Below are 20,095 nucleotides of genomic sequence, written 5' to 3' on the forward strand. Positions count from 1 at the left end.
CAGGCATATGACATGCAGACCCGGCGACACGGTGGCACAGTGGTTAGCGCGGTCGCCTCACAGCAAGAAGGTCCTGGGTTCGAGCCCTGGGGTAGTCCAACCTTGGGGGTCGTCCCGGGTCGTCCTCTGTGTGGAGTTTGCATGTTCTCCTCGTGTCTGCGTGGGGTTTCCTCCAGGTGCTCCGGTTTCCTTCCACAGTCCAAAGACATGTAGGTCAGATGAATCGGTCATACTAAATTGTCCCTAGGTGTGAATTGTGTGTGTGATGGCCCTGTGATGGCCTGGCGGCCTGTCCAGGTCATCTCCCCGCCTGCCGCCCAATGACTGCTGGGATAGGCTCCAGCATCCCGCAACCCTGAGAGCAGCAGAAGCAGTTTGGATAATGGATGGATGGATGGATGGGTGGGATGGATGGATGGATTTGCAGACCCCTACTAGATGATTCAAGAACTTACTTTGTCCGTTTCCCCCTTTTTGCCTATCTAAGGTCCTATGCAGGAGAGGTGGGTCCCAAGCACTGGCCCAACAGCAGATACGAGTATGTGATGAAGCTGAAACAGGCGGCGCTCAACTTCGCCAGGAAACGCTGGGCCGACTACATCCTGGTATAGGATATAATGATAATCCACATTAATTCTCCAGTCACAGCAGGTCAAGATTCAGACAAGTGTTGTATTTTACCTCCTGACTTGCAAACTCCCATTGGCTCCTTTCTCCTGTTATGTCCACCCGGAGCACGCGTGGGTGAGGAGCGGCTTAATTTGTTTATAGCCCTTACAATACAGTTACTCTGTCCTTTCCGTTTCCCCCTTTTTCTCCCAACTTCTCTTGTCCTTTCTAGTATGCAGACACAGACAATATCCTGACAAACCCAGACACTCTCAACCTGCTGATAGCGGAGAACAAGTCAGTCATTGCTCCCATGCTGGACTCCCCGGGAGCGTACTCCAACTACTGGTGCGGTATTACTCCACAGGTAAATCTTAAGTACGAGTGAGTCATAACTCCACTTTTGGACATACAGGGCATATAAAAATCGCAGCATTGCTCCCCAGGAATGGGGATTTATGGTAGGGAGCGGTGCACGTTTTATGATGCTAGCATGCAAACATGTTTTTCCACCGTTGCTTCGTCACTACTCAGGAATGGCTGGAGGCATTTTCGGTCTCGGATTGGCGCGTCTTGTTCATATGTCAAGCTCTCTTAAATATGTCGATGAACATTGGGACATGGAAAGCTTCTGTGTGGGGAAATGTATTTTTTTATTCAGTTGCATGGTGAAACCTGCCGTGCCGTTGAGGGATGGAGCCTTTGCGTATTCATCCAGGTGGTAAAATATCCAGCAGAGGTTTAAATCAGCTCACTGGATGTTAGCTTTCAGTCTGAAGACATTTGCCGTTCGTTCGGGGGGCTTCTTCTCTTCTGGCACCGGGTCGAGAATCTTCATTCTTCATCCCCGTGGTATTGCCATGCCTCCTTCTGAAAGAGGACCCGAGTGGGGACAGCCGTTCAGTCTTTTGGCTCACTCTGAACATGATGGACACATTAAACAAGCTGTAAAAGCCTGTGGGTTTCACCGAAACAAGCACCAGATCCAGAGAACATAAAAAAAGACCTGCAAAAAAAAAAAAAAAAGCAGGTCACCAAACCCAGATGCAACCCTGTGGTCGTTCCATATGTGGCAGGGGTCTCCGAACTGGTTTGGATGATCCGCGCCAGGCGTGACATCACTGTTTCTCAGACCTGGCGAGACGCTGAGAAGATCCTAGTCCTCCCAAAGGCATGCATGCTAAAACAACAACGCTGCGATGCGGTCTATGCAGTAACGTGTCGCGAGGAGTGTACTGAGTTGTACAGAAGTGAGACCCAAGCAGCCGCTACCCAGACTCGTGGCACGACACAGGAGCGCGAACCACTCGGGACGGGACTCGGGGCTTTACACTCATTTACAAGAAAAGAACCACAGTTTTTTTTTTTCTTGGATTTTTCCCGCCTTTTTCTCCCCAAGTTGTGTGCGGCCAGTTACCCCACTCTTCCGAGCCATCCCAGTCACTGCTCCACCCCCTCTGCCGATCCGGGGAGGGCTGCAGACTACCACATGCCTCCTCCGATACACGTGGAGTCGCCAGCCGCTTCTTTTCACCTGACAGTGAGGAGTTTCGCCCGGGGGACGTAGCGCGTGGGAGGATCACGCTATTCCCCTCAGCCCCCTAACAGGCGCCCCGACCGACCAGAGTAGGCGCTAGTGCAGCGACCAGGACACATACCCACATCTGGCTCCCCAACGGCAGAAACGGCCAATTGGGACGCTCGACCAAGACGGAGTTAACATGGGGATTTGAACCGGCGATCCCGGCGTTGGTAGTTAACGGAATAGACCGCCACGCCACCCAGACGCAGACACGGCCAATTGTGTCTGTAGGGACGCCCGACCAAGCTGGAGGTAACACGGGAATTCGAACTGGCGAGCCCCATGTTGGTAGGCAACAGAATAGAACCCTATGCTACCTGGATCCCTCGAACCTCAGTTTTGGGGACCAGGGCGTACCCATACGAGACAGAGAGGACGAATGGTTTGAAGGAGTCAAGGAGGCTATGTGTTAAACCAGAACAACAGTCTCCAAACGGAGGGGTTAAGGTATCATTTGTCCACCGCTCATAATGCTGCCATAACATCACTACCATGGCGGTCCCCCCAGCACGGCACCCTGGTGCAGTGCCAGCAAAGCGGGGCAGAAGGGGAGTAGTAGCGGTCACAGCCTGGGTCATCTCTCCGGCCCAGGTCAGGGGAAGTGGAGGTGGCTCGGGTGGGCGATGTCCCGTTTAGAATGCACCACAAGAACGCCGCTCCGGGCGGCTGTCCCCACTCAGGTCCTCTAGAAAAGAGGTGTGGCGCTACTATGGGGAGAAATACTGAGGTACTCCACCCAGCAGCAGGGTCGAGGAAGCCGTCCGGAGGAATGGCGAAAAGTCTTCAAACTGAAAGCTAATATCCAGTGAACAGATTGAAACCACTCCTGGAGAGAATTATAAAGCTATGTGCAACAAGCCCTTCCCATTAACTCAGTTTGAACTCTGTTAATAAAAGAAAATAACATTTTCACATCTGTAACACATGTGTCCCCCCATCCATTCCCCCCATCAGGGATATTATCGTCGAACAGCGGAGTATTTCCCTACCCGCTACCGTCACAGACTAGGCTGCTTCCCAGTACCAATGGTCCACTCCACCATACTGCTTGACTTAAGGAAGGAAGGCATGAAGCAACTGGCGTTCTACCCCCCTCACCAGGACTACTCCTGGCCCTATGACGACATTATAGTGTTTGCTTTCTCTTGCCGAGCCGCAGGTATAACTGCATTCATACCCATGCTTTGGAGTCACTCAAAGAGACAGACAGAAAGACAGACAGACATGTAGGCACACATGAACACAAGTTGGTACCACAAACGAATGCATGTACACATCTTTTTATGCCCACACACAAATGTACTTCATCATAGATTGAAGTGTTTGTACACTTGCAGCCATTGATATGTAGAATTCTGGGTTTGGAGTCATTTATTGACAGCCCTATAGGGGAAATTCCAGTATGTCGCACTGCTGAGGTCTCATTCATTCATCCATCCATCCATCCATCCATCCATCCATCCATCCATCCATCCATCCATCCATCCATCCATCCATCCATCCATCCATCCATCCATTCCTTCAATTTGTTTATTTATTTATATGTTTGTTGATTGAATCATCCATTGTTTATTTATTGGTAAGTTCTTTGTTCATTAATACACTTTGGTGCTTTTCAGAGATACAGATTTATTTGCTTAACAAGGTGCGCTATGGCTACCTGAACACCCCAGCCAAACCCCACCACACCTTAGAAGACGACCGGCTCAACTTTGTCCATCTCCACATCGAGTCCATGAGTAAGCTCGTATTCTAAACCCATTATTTTTCTACAATTAATTTTTTTTAACTGTTGTTCGGTATACACTGATCACAGAAAAATAGTCAGAAGTTAAATAAGATTTTTTTTTTCATGATATAGAAAAGGAAAGGCAACTAACACCTCTTATTCATTTATCCGTTGTCCTTGACATATCAACTGTCCTTCTTTCGGTTCCAAATGTTGTAATAATTTGTTTTTATGTATACATTTAAGTTACATTCATATTTCTAACTTACAACACCTCTCCATCAAATTAGTTGACGGCCCTCCTATGTACGCCTCCCGCTACGTACATGTCTTCCCGAAACAGAGAGACCTCATGGGCTTTGATGAGGTGAGAACCCCCCCCCCCCTTGTTTACCTGGCAGGGGCAAATTCAATCACAATTTACACATGTTTCCTTATATTTTGTTAATCGATCACACATGATATGGCAAAAGATATCCAATTGATGTCAACTTGTTGTAAAATACTTCATAGTTTCTGCACAAGTCTCAGATTTTGCACCAATCAAAATGTTCAAGTGAACGTTTTCAGTTGTAAGACTGCCTTATTCTTGATCCTCTTTTTTCCCCTCAGAGTTTTAAAATGCGTTTATTGGGGGTTATTGGGGTCATAAAAATCTGGGTTGGCCGACTTATTGGAGGTGACGTTATATGGAACATTCTAAGAACATTCCAAGAACATTCCGAGAACATTCCGAGGGCATTCTGGGTTCTGTTGGGTTAATATGATATACCACTCGTAATCTAACTACTTCTAAAAAAACGAAATAGTTGCATAGCCACTATACAAGTTCTGCTTCCATATATCATACCCTTGGGCTGAAGTTAGTTTCCATCATCCGAGCAGCATTTATGTACATTCTTTCAGGCCACGAAAAAAATTCATAGTTTTGAAACAAATATACTTAAAAGTGCAAGAGAGCGAGAGAGAGGGAGAGAATCAAATAATGATTTACCATAGTCCGCATTGATATCCGAAAACAGCCTACGAGGAATAAAGGGATTAACAATCTTCAATAATTCCTTTGAATAATAATTGAAAATGCTTAGGGGCATGACATAATTGAGGACCTTTTTTCTTCTCAGGAGACAGATACATTTTCTTTTACCACAATGGACATTTTATTCCCAGTCCTCTTATGGGCTCTGGTGAAGTAGAAGGCAACGGCAACTATTACTCAAATGAGCAAAGCACTTGACCTTCAGCTGCGTTGGCAGGGGAGCTCAGCGGCCACCAGTGTTAAAATGCGGTTTTACTGGGCAGCTGAATGGGTGCAAATGAGGGTGCGGCAGATGAAAGTTGGTTTAGCTCTCAGTCTTTAGGGGAATGAAAGTTAGAAGAGTGTCAAAGGCAATAAAGTTAGTGGTGCAGTAGTGTAGTAGTGCATGTTGGGTTTTCCTTTGGATGGTAAACTTGATTGGCCTGGTAGTAGATCCAACAAAAAAAGACAACGCATCACTTGACTAGGTGGAGGGAGAGAATCCATGCTTCGTCGTTCTTTCGGAGTAACATGCACATTCAGATTAACCCTCGCCCCGCCATTTTACTGACGTCATATGGGGAGATCAGAGACACCTGTGGCCCGTATTGTGTAGGCTGGTAGCGACACGGCCCCCACCAGTAAAAAGTCCAGTAAAAGCAGCCAACCAGGGCCGTCCGGGTAGTGTAGCGGTCTATTCCGTTGCCTACCAACATGGGGCTCGCCGGTTTGAATCCCCGTGTTTCCTCCGGCTTGGTCGGGCGTCCCTACAGACATAATTGGCCGTGTCTGCGGGTGGGAAGCCAGATGTGGGTATGTGTCCTGGCTACTGCACTAGCGCCTCCTCTGGTCAGCCGGGGCGCCTGTTTGAGGGGGAGGGGGAACTAGGGGGGAATTGCGTGATCCTCCCACGCACTACACCCCCCTGGTGAAACTCCTCAGTGTCAGGTGAAAAGAAGCGGCTGGCGACTCCACATGTATCGGAGGAGCCATGTGGCAGTCTGCGGCCCTCCCCGGATCATCAGAGGGGGTGGAGCAGCGATCGGGACGGCTCGAAAGTGTGATGTAATTGGCCGGATGCGATTGGGGAGAAAAAAGGGGGGGGAAATTTAAAAAAAAAAAAGCCGCCAACTATGCTCTCTCCTGTGATAAGTTGGGGTGAGATGTTCTACTACAACACTGCCACCTTCAGCCACCCCCCCCCACACACACACACACCTCCATCACTGTCCTCTTCATCTACACCCCTTTTATTTATCCTTTCTTTAAATGTGGGTGAGCGGAAACAGGCTAAACACCACTCTCAACTTACAAATCATGGCACAGATGATGAAGGCCACAGCTACATACTTGCTCTTTGACCTAACGTACATTTAACCTTCACCCTTCAGATATATCTGATAAACCTGCGTCGCCGTCCCGATCGCAGAGACCGGATGTTGTTCTCGCTCAACGAGCTGGAGATTGATGTCAAGGTGGTCGACGCTGTGGACGGGAAGTGAGTATTGTCACAGGAAAAGATTCGGTGCTCTGACAGGAATTGACTGCCAGGGATGAGAAGTGTTCTGTGCCGTGTGGGTTAGCATTAGTCTGCATGGGACAGACCGAGAGTGAGGGAGCGATCAATATCAAAGCAGAAGATGCTGAAGAGGAAAGGATGGAGAGGGCAAAAAAAGGGGGTTAGAGATAAAGAAAATTCACCGACTGAGTGCAGTGGAGAGACGACATTAATTAGTTGACTGATTGATACACTGACTCAAAGACTAGTTGATAGTTGTGGCAAGTCTGGTGCCATGAGGGGGCTTGGACAGACGGACCGAGGAAGATGTCTTTAAAATCAGATATATCGGTGTCCAGGTAGCGTAGCGGTCTATTCTGTTGTCTGTCGACACGAGGATCGGCAGTTCGAATCCCCGTGTTACCTCCGGCTCGGTCGGGCGTCCCTACAGACCCAATTAGCCATGTGTGCAGGTGGGAAGCCGGATGTGGGTATGTCTCCTGGTCGCTGCACTAGCGCCTCCTCTGGGGAGGAGGCTGGTGGGAATAGCGTAATCCTCACAGCTGGCAACCCCACACATTTTGGAGGAGGCATGTGGTAGTCTGCAGCCCTCCCTGGATCAGCAGAGGGGGTGGAGCAGCGGCCAGGATGGCTCAGGAGAGAGGGATAATTGGCTGTATACAACTGGGGAGAAAAAGAGAGAGGAAAAAAAAAACAGATATATTTATTACAGCTCATACAGGCCATATGTAGAGTAGCCAGAGTCCCACATAAATATGGCTGGCCAGGAGAGCTTTCCCCGCTCTTCCCTGGCACACCTTGCACCCCTCCTTTCCGGCCCTGGCCCTGCTCCCTCGCAGTATCAGCCAGCCAGCCAGCCAGCCAGCCAGCAGCGGCCTCGCCTGGCACGCCATCCTCTCCATACGTGGGAACCAACTGCCCGTGCCCACGACCAAACGCTCCCTCACGGCATCAGTCTGCTCCGGCTCTCCTTCATCCTCTCTCTCCGTCCGCGCCAACCTGCTGTGCATATTCGCCTCCACCTGGTGTGGCGGTGGTGCTCCGGCTGCCATGCTGGTCCAGGACTCTGCCCAGTGGTGGCTCAGTGGGGAGGGTAAAGGCTGCACAATCAGGCCAACTTGACTCAGGTGTGTCCTCCTCCCCACTTTCACTGGTGCTAACAAGCCCCACCCCCACTGGTGTTAACAAGCTCCACCCCCACTGGTGCTAACAAGCCCTACCTCCACTGGTGCTAACAAGCTCCACCCCCACTGGTGTTAACAAGCTCCACCCCCACTGGTGTTAACAAGCTCCACCCCCACTGGTGCTAACAAGCTCCACCCCCACTGGTGTTAACAAGCTCCACCCCCACTGGTGCTAACAAGCCCCACCTCCACTGGTGCTAACAAGCTCCACCCCCACTGGTGCTAACAAGCCCCAACCCCACTGGTGCTAACAAGCTCCACCCCCACTGGTGCTAACAAGCCCCAACCCCACTGGTGCTAACAAGCTCCACCCCCACTGGTGCTAACAAGCCCCACCCACACAGCCACAATAGTCTTAGTCTTTAAACTCTAATTTGAATGTAAATAAAGATGTTTATAGTGTGACTACCTTTACATATGTGCTGTACTATAAGCCTGAATGTGCATGTAATCATGCATGTGTGTGCGTGTGCGTGTGTGTGTGTGTGTGTGTGTGTGCACGTGCATGAGTTTTTGTGTTGCAGTGCCCTGAACAGCAGCGATATCAAACTCCTGGGTGTGGATCTGCTGCCAGGCTACTATGATCCTTTCTCTGGGCGCACGCTGACCAAAGGGGAGGTTGGCTGCTTCCTCAGTCACTACTTCATTTGGAAGGAGGTAAAAAAACACATATTCACCTGCAAAAGTGCATTAACACTCCGTGTGCATGCATATATAGATGAGCACCATGTAAATAAAGGTGTTTTAATGCAGCTGATAACAAAATGAATGACAACGGATGTAGTCAGCGTTCTTCAACGGCTGTCCATCTTCCTCCACCCTTCCATTTCCGATTGTTTGCCACCCACACATCATGTGCTACCATGCAAAAAAAATTTTTCTCATGCTCTGTCCCTTGCTGTCCTGTTATCTGCCCCCTCTCTGTCTCAGATGGTCGACTTGCAGATGGATAAGGCTTTGGTGTTTGAAGATGATGTCCGTTTCCAGGCCAACTTCAAGCGGCGAGTCCTCAGACTGATGGAGGAAATAGAGCTGGTGGAGCTGGACTGGGATATCATGTAAGGATGAGGGCGATCAGGTTTGCATGTATGTGTGTTTCGGCTTCGGTTCAGTATCTCTGCCTGGGGCGTCCGGGTAGTATAGCGGTCTAGTCCATTGCCTACCAACACGGGCATAGCTGGTTTGAATCCCGGTGTTACCTCCGGATTGGCCGTGTCTGCGGGTGGGAATGCCGGATGTGGGTATGTGTCCTGGTCGCTGCACTAGCACCTCCTCTGGTCGGTCGGGGCACCTGTTTGGGAGGGAGGGGGAACGGGGGGGTAGCGTAATCCTTCTGTGTGCAACATGGCTAAAAGAGGCTAAAAGAGGAAGGCCAAAGAGGAGGTTTATGGAGGTGGTGAGGGAGGACATGCAGGTGGCTGGTGTGACAGAGGAAGATGCAGAGGACAGGAAGAGATGGAAAAGGATGATCCGCTGTGGCGACCCCTAATGGGAGCAGCAGCAGTAGTAGTAGTTCTGCATACTACGTCCCCCTGGCGAAACTCCTCACTGTCAGGTGAAAAGAAGCGGCTGGCGGCGCCACGTGTATGGGAGGAGGCATGTGGTCGTCTGCAGCCCTCCCCAGATTGGCAGGAGGGGAGTATCTGTGCCTCTGTGTTTTTGTGTGTTCATATATGTGATCATGTATTTATGTTTCTAAAAGCTTCAGGTTTTACAACAGATACTTGTTCCACAAATCCAGCTTGAGGAAATGGCTGAGAAAGTAGACACCAATTTGGCCACACTACGGTTTGGATTGGATTGGGGGTGACGAAGTGTATTTAAAAGGAGGGACAGCGATCACATGTAACCCAAAGTTTCCCTCCTGCAGCAGCTTTATTGTCACGTGTGAGCAGCTATGATACCGTAGGTTAAATTCCCAGAGGTGCGTACTATGCTTCGTCTTCAGGTGAAAAGCATATTATAGGCGGGCCTACATGAATAATAATTCTAGGGGTGATCTTTAGATGACCAATTTGAACGTTTCTTCTTGGTGTTTTAGGACTTTTATGTCAAAGGGACGAGTAGGGAGAAATGGTCGGAGTGAGCCACAAAAGCATTAAGCTATGTTTGCAGAAGGAATAAGGGAAAAAGGAGAAGGTGCTTTTATTTTACAATAGCCAACAAGTTTTGGCTGCAAAGACTCAGAAGTTGTTAAAGAGAATTATTATTATTGTTATTGTTATTATTATTATCATTATTATGGTTTTATTATTACTGAATTACTATTATTATTAAGTTATTTTCATCATCATCATCATCATCATCATCATCTTTTTTTATTATTATTATGCAATGCTTGTTGTTGCCATAGATACCTGGGCAGGAAGCAGGTGAATCCCGGTAATGAGAAGAATGTGGAGAATGTTCGAAATCTGGTGGTGGCTGAGTACTCCTACTGGACCCTGTCTTACGCCATCTCCCTTCAAGGAGCCCAGAAGCTGCTCAACGCCGAGCCGCTGTCCAGGATGCTGCCCGTCGATGAGTTCTTACCTATTATGTATGACAAGCACCCCAAGTACGTGTTGTATACTTTTACACACACACACACACACACACACACACACACACACACACACACACACACACACACACACACACACACACACACACACACACACGTACTACGCTAATGACATCACGAAAGAAGCAGCTGAAAGTTGTGTGAATGCTGGCAGATTATGAAAAATACCAATATATCCGAATAATGTAGCTCACCAGCCATCTTTTCTAGGTTAGTGTAAACAAAGACTTGAAGTTTCGAAAGTGTTCACAGAACAAGAAGCGGTCTATCATGACTAATGTCCCTTATCGTAGTGGATGATCTGAAAGGGGGCTTCCCAGGAAAAATTCGCCAAGTGAAATTAACTACCTGTCCGTGCAGGTATTGTGCTTTGTTAATATTTGGAGGACTAAGGGGCGTCCAGGTGGCATGGCGGTCTATTCCATTTCCTACCAATACGGGGATCGCCGGTTCAAATCCCCATGTTACCTCTGGCTTGGTGGGGCGTCCCTACAGACACAATTGTCCGTGTCTTCTGGTGGGAAGCCGGATGTGGGTATGTGTCCTGGATGCTGCACTAGCGCCTCCTCTGGGTGGTCGGGGCACCTTTTTAGGGTGAAGGGGGAATTGGGACAATAGCATGGTCCTCCCACATGCTAAATCCCCCTGGTGAAACGCCTCACTGTCAGGTGAAAAGAAGCGGCTGGCGACTCCACATGTATCGGAGGAGGCATGTGGTAGTCTGCAGCCCTTCCTGGATCGGCAGAGGGGATGAACCAGTGACCAGGGGGGCTCGGAAGAGTGGGATAATTGGCCGGATGCAATTGGGGAGAAAATGGGGGGGGGGGGGATTTGGAGGCATCTTAACCTTCCACTGTTACAAAAACAACACTGCTCTCTACTGAGATGTGCTCTGCACTTTTCTGTTCTGCTGAGACTAAATTAAAACTGACCTTACAACTCCTAACTATATTTTCTCATGGTAGTTCTGAACATATACACAGTACATGTAGCCCAGGGAGTTGAGAGGCTGTGGAATAAAGAGGTATTGCTAAAGATGTGGCTCCACATCTGCAGCTCTCTGTTCAGTTTCTCTATAATTTGCAGATGTTCCTCCGATTTTTCTGCCTGTGAGTTTGCCGTGCTTGTCAACCGGAAGTACTATGTCGCCACGTATCAAAACAGGTCTTTCGTCATTCTGATAATTTTTCTACTTGTGTTGCGCACATTTTTCATAGCACCATTTCTCCCTGTGTAGTTAGAGGCTGTATACAGCCAGTCTGGGCAGCCACAAATCTTTTAGGCATTGTGGCCGCCAGACCAACTTAATAACACACAAGACAACCCCATCGGTCTGACAAAAGTGCTGTGAAATCTACTTGTAAGTCTGCTTAAAGTTCACTCGGGGTTGAACCATAAATGGAAATTTGTTTTTTGGATTTCATCGATCTTGCTCTGCGCTGTGCTGCAACTAAAACTGTCTCAAAACCCAAAACAGGCCTGCAGCCCAGACATCACAGCTCCTTTTTTCCATTACACCCCCCCCCCTTTTTCTCCCCAATTGTACTTGGTCAAATACCCCACTCTTCCGAGCCACCCTGGTCGCGGCTGCACCCCCCTTCTGATCTGGGGAGGGCTGCAGACTACCACATGCCTCCTCCATTACATGTGGTGGAGTTGCCAGCTTCTTCTTTTCACCTGACAGTGAGGAGTTTCACCAGGGGGACGTAGCTCGTGGGGGGATCACGCTATTCCCCCCAGTTCCCCCTCCCCCCGAACAGGCGCCCCGACCGACCAGAGAAGGCGCTAGTGCAGCGACCAGGACACATACCCACATCTGGCTTCCCACCCGCAGGCATGGCCAATTGTGTCCGTAGGGACACCTGACCAAGCCGGAGGTAACATGGGGGATTCAAACCAGCGATCCCCATGTTGATAGGCCATGGAATAGACCACCGGGCCACCCAGACGCCCCTTCATTTTCTTTTCGTCCACTATTGCGATTCTTTATTCACCTCAAGAGTATAGAAGAAAAGATAATTTGCATAAACTACTGGTGGTACTCTGTAGGTCTTCACCAGAAAGGGAAATATGTTGATCAGAAAGACATTTGTTGTCCCCTACGCAACTACAATTGCTTTAGGTGCTGGCAAAGAGCAAGAAATCAAAGTCCATGAGTAAGAACATTTGTCACACACTAGAACATAAAACAGATTTATATGAAATTACTTTTTTTATTGTTATTATTATTATTATCTTAGGGCAGTTGAAACCTAAGGGTGAACCACGCATTTTGCATCCACGTTTTGCCAGTTCTTTGCATCCGTGAAAAATTCATGTGAAATGCATTGTTGACTCCAATATTGCTCCTGCCATGTTACAAAGGTAATAGAAAAAGTAATTTCCGACAATTTGGTTTGATACTCTAGTGTGCAACAAGTGTACTCATTCATATCAGTGTTTGGTAGGTGCTAAACATTGTCAAATCAGGTGTCATGTTTAATAGTATTGTCATCTTCTATCTATCTATCTATCTATCTATCTATCTATCTATCTATCTATCTATCTATCTATCTATCTATCTATCTATCTATCTATCTATCTATCTATCTATCTATCTATCTATCTATCTATCTATCTATCTATCTATCTATCTATCTATCTATCTATCTATCTATCTATCTATCTATCTATCTATCTATCTATCTATCTATCTATCTATGTGTGTGTGTGTGTGTGTGTGTGTGTGTGTGTATGTATATATAAAGCAAGGGTGTATGTTTGTACACTACCGTTCAAAAGTTTGGGATCACCCAAACAATTTCGTGTTTTCCATGAAAAGTCACACTTATTCACCACCATATGTTGTGAAATGAATAGAAAATAGAGTCAAGACATTGACAAGGTTAGAAATAATGATTTGTATTTGAAATAAGATTTTTTTTTACATCAAACTTTGCTTTCGTCAAAGAATCCTCCATTTGCAGCAATTACAGCATTGCAGACCTTTGGCATTCTAGCTGTTAATTTGTTGAGGTAATCTGGAGAAATTGCACCCCACGCTTCCAGAAGCAGCTCCCACAAGTTGGATTGGTTGGATGGGCACTTCTTTGAGCAGATTGAGTTTCTGGAGCATCACATTTGTGGGGTCAATTAAACGCTCAAAATGGCCAGAAAAAGAGAACTTTCATCTGAAACTCGACAGTCTATTCTTGTTCTTAGAAATGAAGGCTATTCCATGCGAGAAATTGCTAAGAAATTGAAGATTTCCTACACCGGTGTGTACTACTCCCTTCAGAGGACAGCACAAACAGGCTCTAACAGGTACTATTTAATGAAGATGCCAGTTGGGGACCTGTGAGGCGTCTGTTTCTCAAACTAGAGACTCTAATGTACTTATCTTCTTGCTCAGTTGTGCAACGCGGCCTCCCACTTCTTTTTCTACTCTGGTTAGAGCCTGTTTGTGCTGTCCTCTGAAGGGAGTAGTACACACCGGTGTAGGAAATCTTCAATTTCTTAGCAATTTCTCGCATGGAATAGCCTTCATTTCTAAGAACAAGAATAGACTGTCGAGTTTCAGATGAAAGTTCTCTTTTTCTGGCCATTTTGAGCGTTTAATTGACCCCACAAATGTGATGCTCCAGAAACTCAATCTGCTCAAAGAAGTGCCCATCCAACCAATCCAACTTGTGGGAGCTGCTTCTGGAAGCGTGGGGTGCAATTTCTCCAGATTACCTCAACAAATTAACAGCTAGAATGCCAAAGGTCTGCAATGCTGTAATTGCTGCAAATGGAGGATTCTTTGACGAAAGCAAAGTTTGATGTAAAAAAATCTTATTTCAAATACAAATCATTATTTCTAACCTTGTCAATGTCTTGACTCTATTTTCTATTCATTTCACAACATATGGTGGTGAATAAGTGTGACTTTTCATGGAAAACACAAAATTGTTTGGGTGATCCCAAACTTTTGAACGGTAGTGTATGTTCGCTTAAAACTCCAGAAATACCCACTGTAGAACAAAAAGAGAGGTGTCTTTAGAATCAGCACTTTCCAAGGATTGCACAGTTTGAAAAATATTTCAAAAACCAAGTAAAAATTTTGATTTATTTGCAACTTTGAGTTTATTTTGTGGTGATTTGTGGCGGCGGTGGATTTGTGGCGGCGGATTTGCGGCGATTAATACAGACATTGGCAAAAAAGCTTGATGAATGGCTTGAAAATTACGACGTGATCATTTTTGTTAATAAGATTCGTTTATTCGCCATTCATTTATCACATGTATCATATCATAAATTATCCTATATCTCATCATCGATTATATCATAAAGATCAGATCGTGCTGGTTGTTCTGGTGAGAACATTTTCCCCGGGCAACACCGCCTACCTCTGCTTGTATTTATCTGTTGATGTACTACTCTATGTATTTATAGAAATGTATACCTTAATCTTTATTACTGTATTACATTTTGGGGATCATTTATGGCTTTCATCTGGAACAACTTGGAATGAATGCACACTAAAATGTATTTTTGGTCCTGTATGGTCAACTTTATGATCAGTCACTCTTCGGCTTGCAGGGATCAAACAGGATCAATACCAATGTTACAGCATGTCTGTAAAATTCAAAAAGTAATGATGTGTTTTCTCGCTTAGCCACTTTTTATGTCACACTCCAGGCTCACACCTTCCATGCTAGTATGTAGTATGGGGGAAAATAATTTGTTATTCGCATTCAAGATCTGTGATTTGCTTTGCACCTTTGTGACAGTACATTTTTTAGCCTTAAAAAGACCCCTCTCCCTGTTCAGGGTTTTCCAGCTAGTTCCTGGTATGCAGTATCTTTAGTCCCTGGTATGCAGTATCTTTAGTTCCTGATAAGCAGTATCTTTAGTTCCTGATATGCAGTATTTTTAGTACTTGGTATGCAGTATCTTTAGTACCTGGTATGCAGTATTTTTAGTACCTGCTATGTAGTATTTTTAGTACCTGATATGCAGTATTTTTAGTACATGGTGTGCAGTATCTTTAGTACCTGGTATGCAGTATTTTTAGTACTTGCTATGCAGTATCTTTAGTCCCTGGTGTGCAATATCTTTAGTACCTGGTATGCAGCATCTTTAGTACTTGGTATGCAATATCTTTAGTACCTGGTATGCAGCATCTTTAGTACTTGGTATGCAGTATCTTTCATACCTAGTATGAAATATCTTTAGTACTTGGTATGCAGCATCTTTAGTACCTGGTATGCAGTATCTTTAGTACCTGGTATGCAGCATCTTTAGTACTTGGTTTATAGTATCTTTAGTACCTGGTATGCAGCATCTTTAGTACCTGGTATGCAGCATCTTTAGTACTTGGTATGCAGTATCTTTAGTACCTGGTATGCAGTATGGATGTGCATGGAACAGCTTAAGTATCTTTGTTGACTGTCAGTGTGGAATCCCATGCGTGTGTCTTGCTGTACAACAATGCAGTGCAACAAGATTGTGATAACGGTTAAGTTAGGATCTCTCAGAGCTAGAACCACTTTAGCAGAATATTACGTCCCCTATTTACATTGGTCTTCTCATACTGATTATCATCTCTGTGAACTTTTACTCACAGGAGACAGTTTTGTTCGCTAACCGATTACACACATATGAAAACACAAATATAACTACACTTCCAATCTGTTGTGTAGAAACTTTACAGACCTGAAATAGAATGAACCAGTTTTGACTTAATGTATATAAGGGTCAGAGCCATAATGCCCTGTCAGATGGACTTATGGGCTTAGAAAAGTCATGCATAAGAAAGGTACCAAAAAGTGGTGTGAAAAGCTATACCACTGGAAACCATGGCCTACAGATTCAGCAGAGGGAATAAGGGCCCACACAGAGTAGTGACTGTATAACATGAAATGCTCCTTTGTAGGAGCAATCCGCTTTTGGGAAAAGGGCCTGCACATCAGAAGGCTTGGCAATCTGCGAGCGCTTCGTCATGTGTTGAAAACTGGCTCGACTGGGAACCGAGTTCTTTCCATTTCGCCATGCTTTTTTCCATCTGCCCCGCTCTCGATCACATCTGTGTTTCCAGTTTGATACGCTTGACTCATCCATCAACAATGCTCAAGAGCTACACACCACATGTGGATCCTGTTGCACTTAATGCTTAGAACAACCAGGTTGCCTGTGTAATTCAAGGATTATTATAGTTGGAAGTGGGGCGCTGTTTTTATCATGACATCCTCAGTGATTTTTAAGAAACTAATGTCTTTTTCAATGTTTCAAAACAATCAAGTCGAATTGATGTGCTTTCTGTCACTATTCTTGCTTTGCATTCAGCGAGGACTACAAATCCCACTTCCCGAACAGAAACCTGCAAGCCTACAGCACGCGCCCTCTGCTGGTCCAGCCGTGTCATTACGCCGGTGACCCTCAGTGGGTAAGTGACACGGAAACGTCGACGTTATGGGACGATGACTCAGTGCGCACTGATTGGAGGGGCTCCCACAAGACACTGAAAGGTGTTGCGCCTCCGTCAGAGATGCTGGCAAGCGCCTACAGGGATGAACTTTAAGAGACAGGAGGCCGCCGGTCAGTCCGTAACGAGTTCAAAGCTCAAGGGTCACAAGGTCAGGGAAAACTGCTGAAAAGAGTTAAGAGTCGTCAAATGTTATTTCAGGTCATTGGGCGTCAGCCATTATTGACCTGCTGTATGCTAATCGATCCGGACTGGGTTTCTCGAAACGCCTTTGTACCTCCGTTGCTGAAGATGAGATTCGTGATAAGATCATTTGAGAAACCCCCATGTGAGGAACTATATGCATTGAGGCCGTATTTTGGGACTTATAAACCTTTCGCCACTGCGTGCCTGGACGTGTGTTAGTGTTGTCAAACTTGTACTCTTGACTTAGTCGTTGAAATGTTTGGTTTTCTTCAGGTGTGCTTGGGATTCGCTTGCACACTAGACACAACCAAAAGTGCTTCAGCGGGAAAATTCACCCTACGGAAAATAATGTAAGCCTGTCCTGAACATTTTTGATGTTCCGACCAATTACGTGTAGGACTTGAGATATATTATGTATTTGGAATATGTGGTTTCTGAGGGTAAATTTCATGTTCAGAATGGCCCACCATTAGTACTTTTTTGAGAAAAGGATTTAGGAAGCACCTTTTCGAGGACTTTTATTTTGTTAACATGTCTACCACTGACCAAGAGGCTCCAGTATCTGCACTGCTCATTATTCCTGGCTAGACTGGACGAAAGCCTGGTTCTTTATTTATTATTACCGTCATTTCCCTCTGCGCCCGTACCTGGCTAAATCATTATATCTGTTCTTACAATTCAGGTGGGGCAGATTTAGAGGTTTTATGATTGTTCAATCCAGTAGTTGTCCAGTTACTACTTTTTTTCCAGGCAAAATTACCATATTTAATGTTACATCTTTATACGTAGACTCCATTAAGTCCATTCTAGCGTCTTATTTCTTTAAGGGGAATTTTGTGTCCAGTAAGTGCTGGTGGTCTATCTAGTCTTTCAAAACTATGACAACTCGTCTCGACTGAGGAATTGGTCTAAATGCCTAGTCGTTGCCTACATGTCCCAGTATGCACTACGCCAGTTTCCCCAGGAGATTAGCAAACAAACGCCTCAGCCAATCAGAGCTGTGGTTCTTCTAAGAAAATCTGACGTCATATGATGGCGGAAGTAAGTCACTTTGCTCAGGTGGACTACGGTGATACAGACAACATTGGCAGGTATTGTATACGTGATGCCCCCCAAGGTTGAAAATGGGATACCTTTCCCCTTTAACTGCAATACCAGGGGCGGTAAATTACCAATGGCTCACTCACCTCACTAGCACTTGTGTTTTTGCACGTGAAGAAGCTCATCAGTTCCCCTCTTGTCAGACGGAGGGTCGGGATGAATTTTGACTGAACATTTGACGTTAGGGTAAGTCTTCAATTTAGAAATTTGTTTGAACACATAACACAACATTCATATGACCTCCCCTGGGAATTCAACATTTCCCAACACACAAAGTTGTAAGCAGTAATGACTATTTCACGTGTGTAGATGATTTACGGCCTCTGTATCTGGCATCACGTGAAGGCAAAAAAAATAATTAAATAGTGGGTGACCTTTTAAAGTGTTGCGAATGGGTTCGGTTCCCGTTCCCGCGTTGCTTTTTTTGTCCTTTTGACATTTGCAGTTTTGGGGCCACAGTGTCACTACAATTACCCTTCTCCAAACAGCACCATAACGACTGGAAATCGGTGCCTTACTGAACACTTCAACATGGCAGGTGCTTGCTGTCAAGCACACTTTGTAAATCACAACATTTGACTAACAAGGTACACGCTTCATTCACTCCACAGAAAGTTGAACGAATCTGTTCATCTGGACACAACACTTCATCACTCATCTACGTGGCCTCTTCAGTCTAAACTGACTGCAGGTATCCCCACCCTTATAAACAACACAGCTGCATAACGACCCAAACCAATGATCGGTTTCATATGCAAACTGACGTGACCATAAACTCAACTCAAAGAAGGTTGAATCAGTTCCTCTGGACCCAACGTTGTGTCCAGATAACTGATTCAACCTTCTTCGATTTTCTTACCTGGATTATTCAGCATGCACGAAGACGACCGAAACCAACGAGCGGTTTCATATGCAAATTGACGTGACCATAAACTCAACTCAAAGAAGGTTGAATCAGTTCCTCTGGACCCAACGTTGGGTCCAGAGGAACTGATTCAACCTTCTTTGATTTAAAAAAAATTTTTTTTAACCAGCATGCATAAAGATGAGCGAAACCAACCATCGGTTACACATGCAAATTGAGATGACCATGAACTAGATTTACATAGAGGATTTGGGCATGTTTGCAATCACAGCATTGTAAGATGTCGACAAATGTACTCTTAGCCCCCCTCCCAGTTCAGGGTCAGTAAACGTTGCTTCCAGATGAACCGGTCCGACTTTCTGTGATTTCCTAACATGGATTACTGAGCATGCATAAAGACACGCCATTCATTTGATTTCGCATTACATTTATGATGGCCTAGTTTCATGTTTTCATGTTTTCTGTCTGTTATTATCTGTATCTTTTTCTACTACACGTGTCTTAATTTATTCGTCAAGTCTTTGTCGATGTGATTGACAGTATTGAGCAGTACAACGTAAAATAGAAGTGCAATGGCTTCTCAGCCAAAGAGCTGACGGAGTATTACATGTTTGATGTCACTGTTGAAGAACACATTCGAGCAGCAAACGGTCGTTCAGGAGGCTTGTCTTTTAAAAGTGGATGTCAGATTGAGGGAGAAGTATTCTGTGCTCAAATGTCAATAAAATCTACCTTTTTAAACCTCTTCAATCTCCATTGTTTTAATGTGTTTTGTGGGAAATTCCTTTTTGTTTGGTTTGGTTGCATTCTCAATAATAATAATAAAAAAATACAAAATTGAAAGTTCACCATATTGTTAAATCAAATCAAATCAAATCAATTTTATTTGTATAGCCCAATATCACAAATTACAAATTTGCCTCAGTGGGCTTAACAGCAACACAACATCCTGTCCTTGGACAAAAGCTTGTATTGGTCAAAGAAACACGATTCAAGTTTCTGGGATTCTCCTACCTGGGTTACTGAGCATGCAAAAAGACACTTGTGTTAGCGCCCCCAACACACACACACACACACACACACACACACAAACACACACGCATGCATGCATATATGAAGCAACATGCATTTCAGGTCTCAGCTACACTTGATTTCAATATTATAGTTGAGGGACTGTGAAATACAATAAAACCTTATGGTGTATAGGACGACTTGAATGTAAACAAACACTTTTTGATCCCTAATGAGATGACGTTTAAACTCTTTAGTGACCTTTACAGAGAATAGGAGGGAA

General features: G+C 45.5%; 1 protein-coding gene across 1 annotated transcript in view; it reads left to right on the top strand.

The window, feature by feature from the left end:
• cercam (cerebral endothelial cell adhesion molecule) overlaps nucleotides 1-19,540 on the top strand; it is a 31,095-nt gene extending 11,555 nt beyond the window's left edge. Inside the window, exons 2-11 of the mRNA XM_056290456.1 lie at nucleotides 488-605; nucleotides 842-976; nucleotides 3,146-3,350; nucleotides 3,811-3,930; nucleotides 4,211-4,287; nucleotides 6,330-6,436; nucleotides 8,166-8,298; nucleotides 8,572-8,699; nucleotides 9,995-10,198; nucleotides 16,511-19,540. Coding sequence (XP_056146431.1) covers nucleotides 488-605; nucleotides 842-976; nucleotides 3,146-3,350; nucleotides 3,811-3,930; nucleotides 4,211-4,287; nucleotides 6,330-6,436; nucleotides 8,166-8,298; nucleotides 8,572-8,699; nucleotides 9,995-10,198; nucleotides 16,511-16,745 — 1,462 coding nt within the window. The 3' untranslated portion in view covers nucleotides 16,746-19,540. The remainder of the gene's footprint in view (nucleotides 1-487; nucleotides 606-841; nucleotides 977-3,145; nucleotides 3,351-3,810; nucleotides 3,931-4,210; nucleotides 4,288-6,329; nucleotides 6,437-8,165; nucleotides 8,299-8,571; nucleotides 8,700-9,994; nucleotides 10,199-16,510) is intronic.
• The last annotated feature ends 555 nt before the right edge of the window (nucleotides 19,541-20,095 follow it).

This window comes from Lampris incognitus, chromosome 12 (genome assembly GCF_029633865.1).
Source record: "Lampris incognitus isolate fLamInc1 chromosome 12, fLamInc1.hap2, whole genome shotgun sequence".
NCBI lineage: Eukaryota > Metazoa > Chordata > Actinopteri > Lampriformes > Lampridae > Lampris > Lampris incognitus.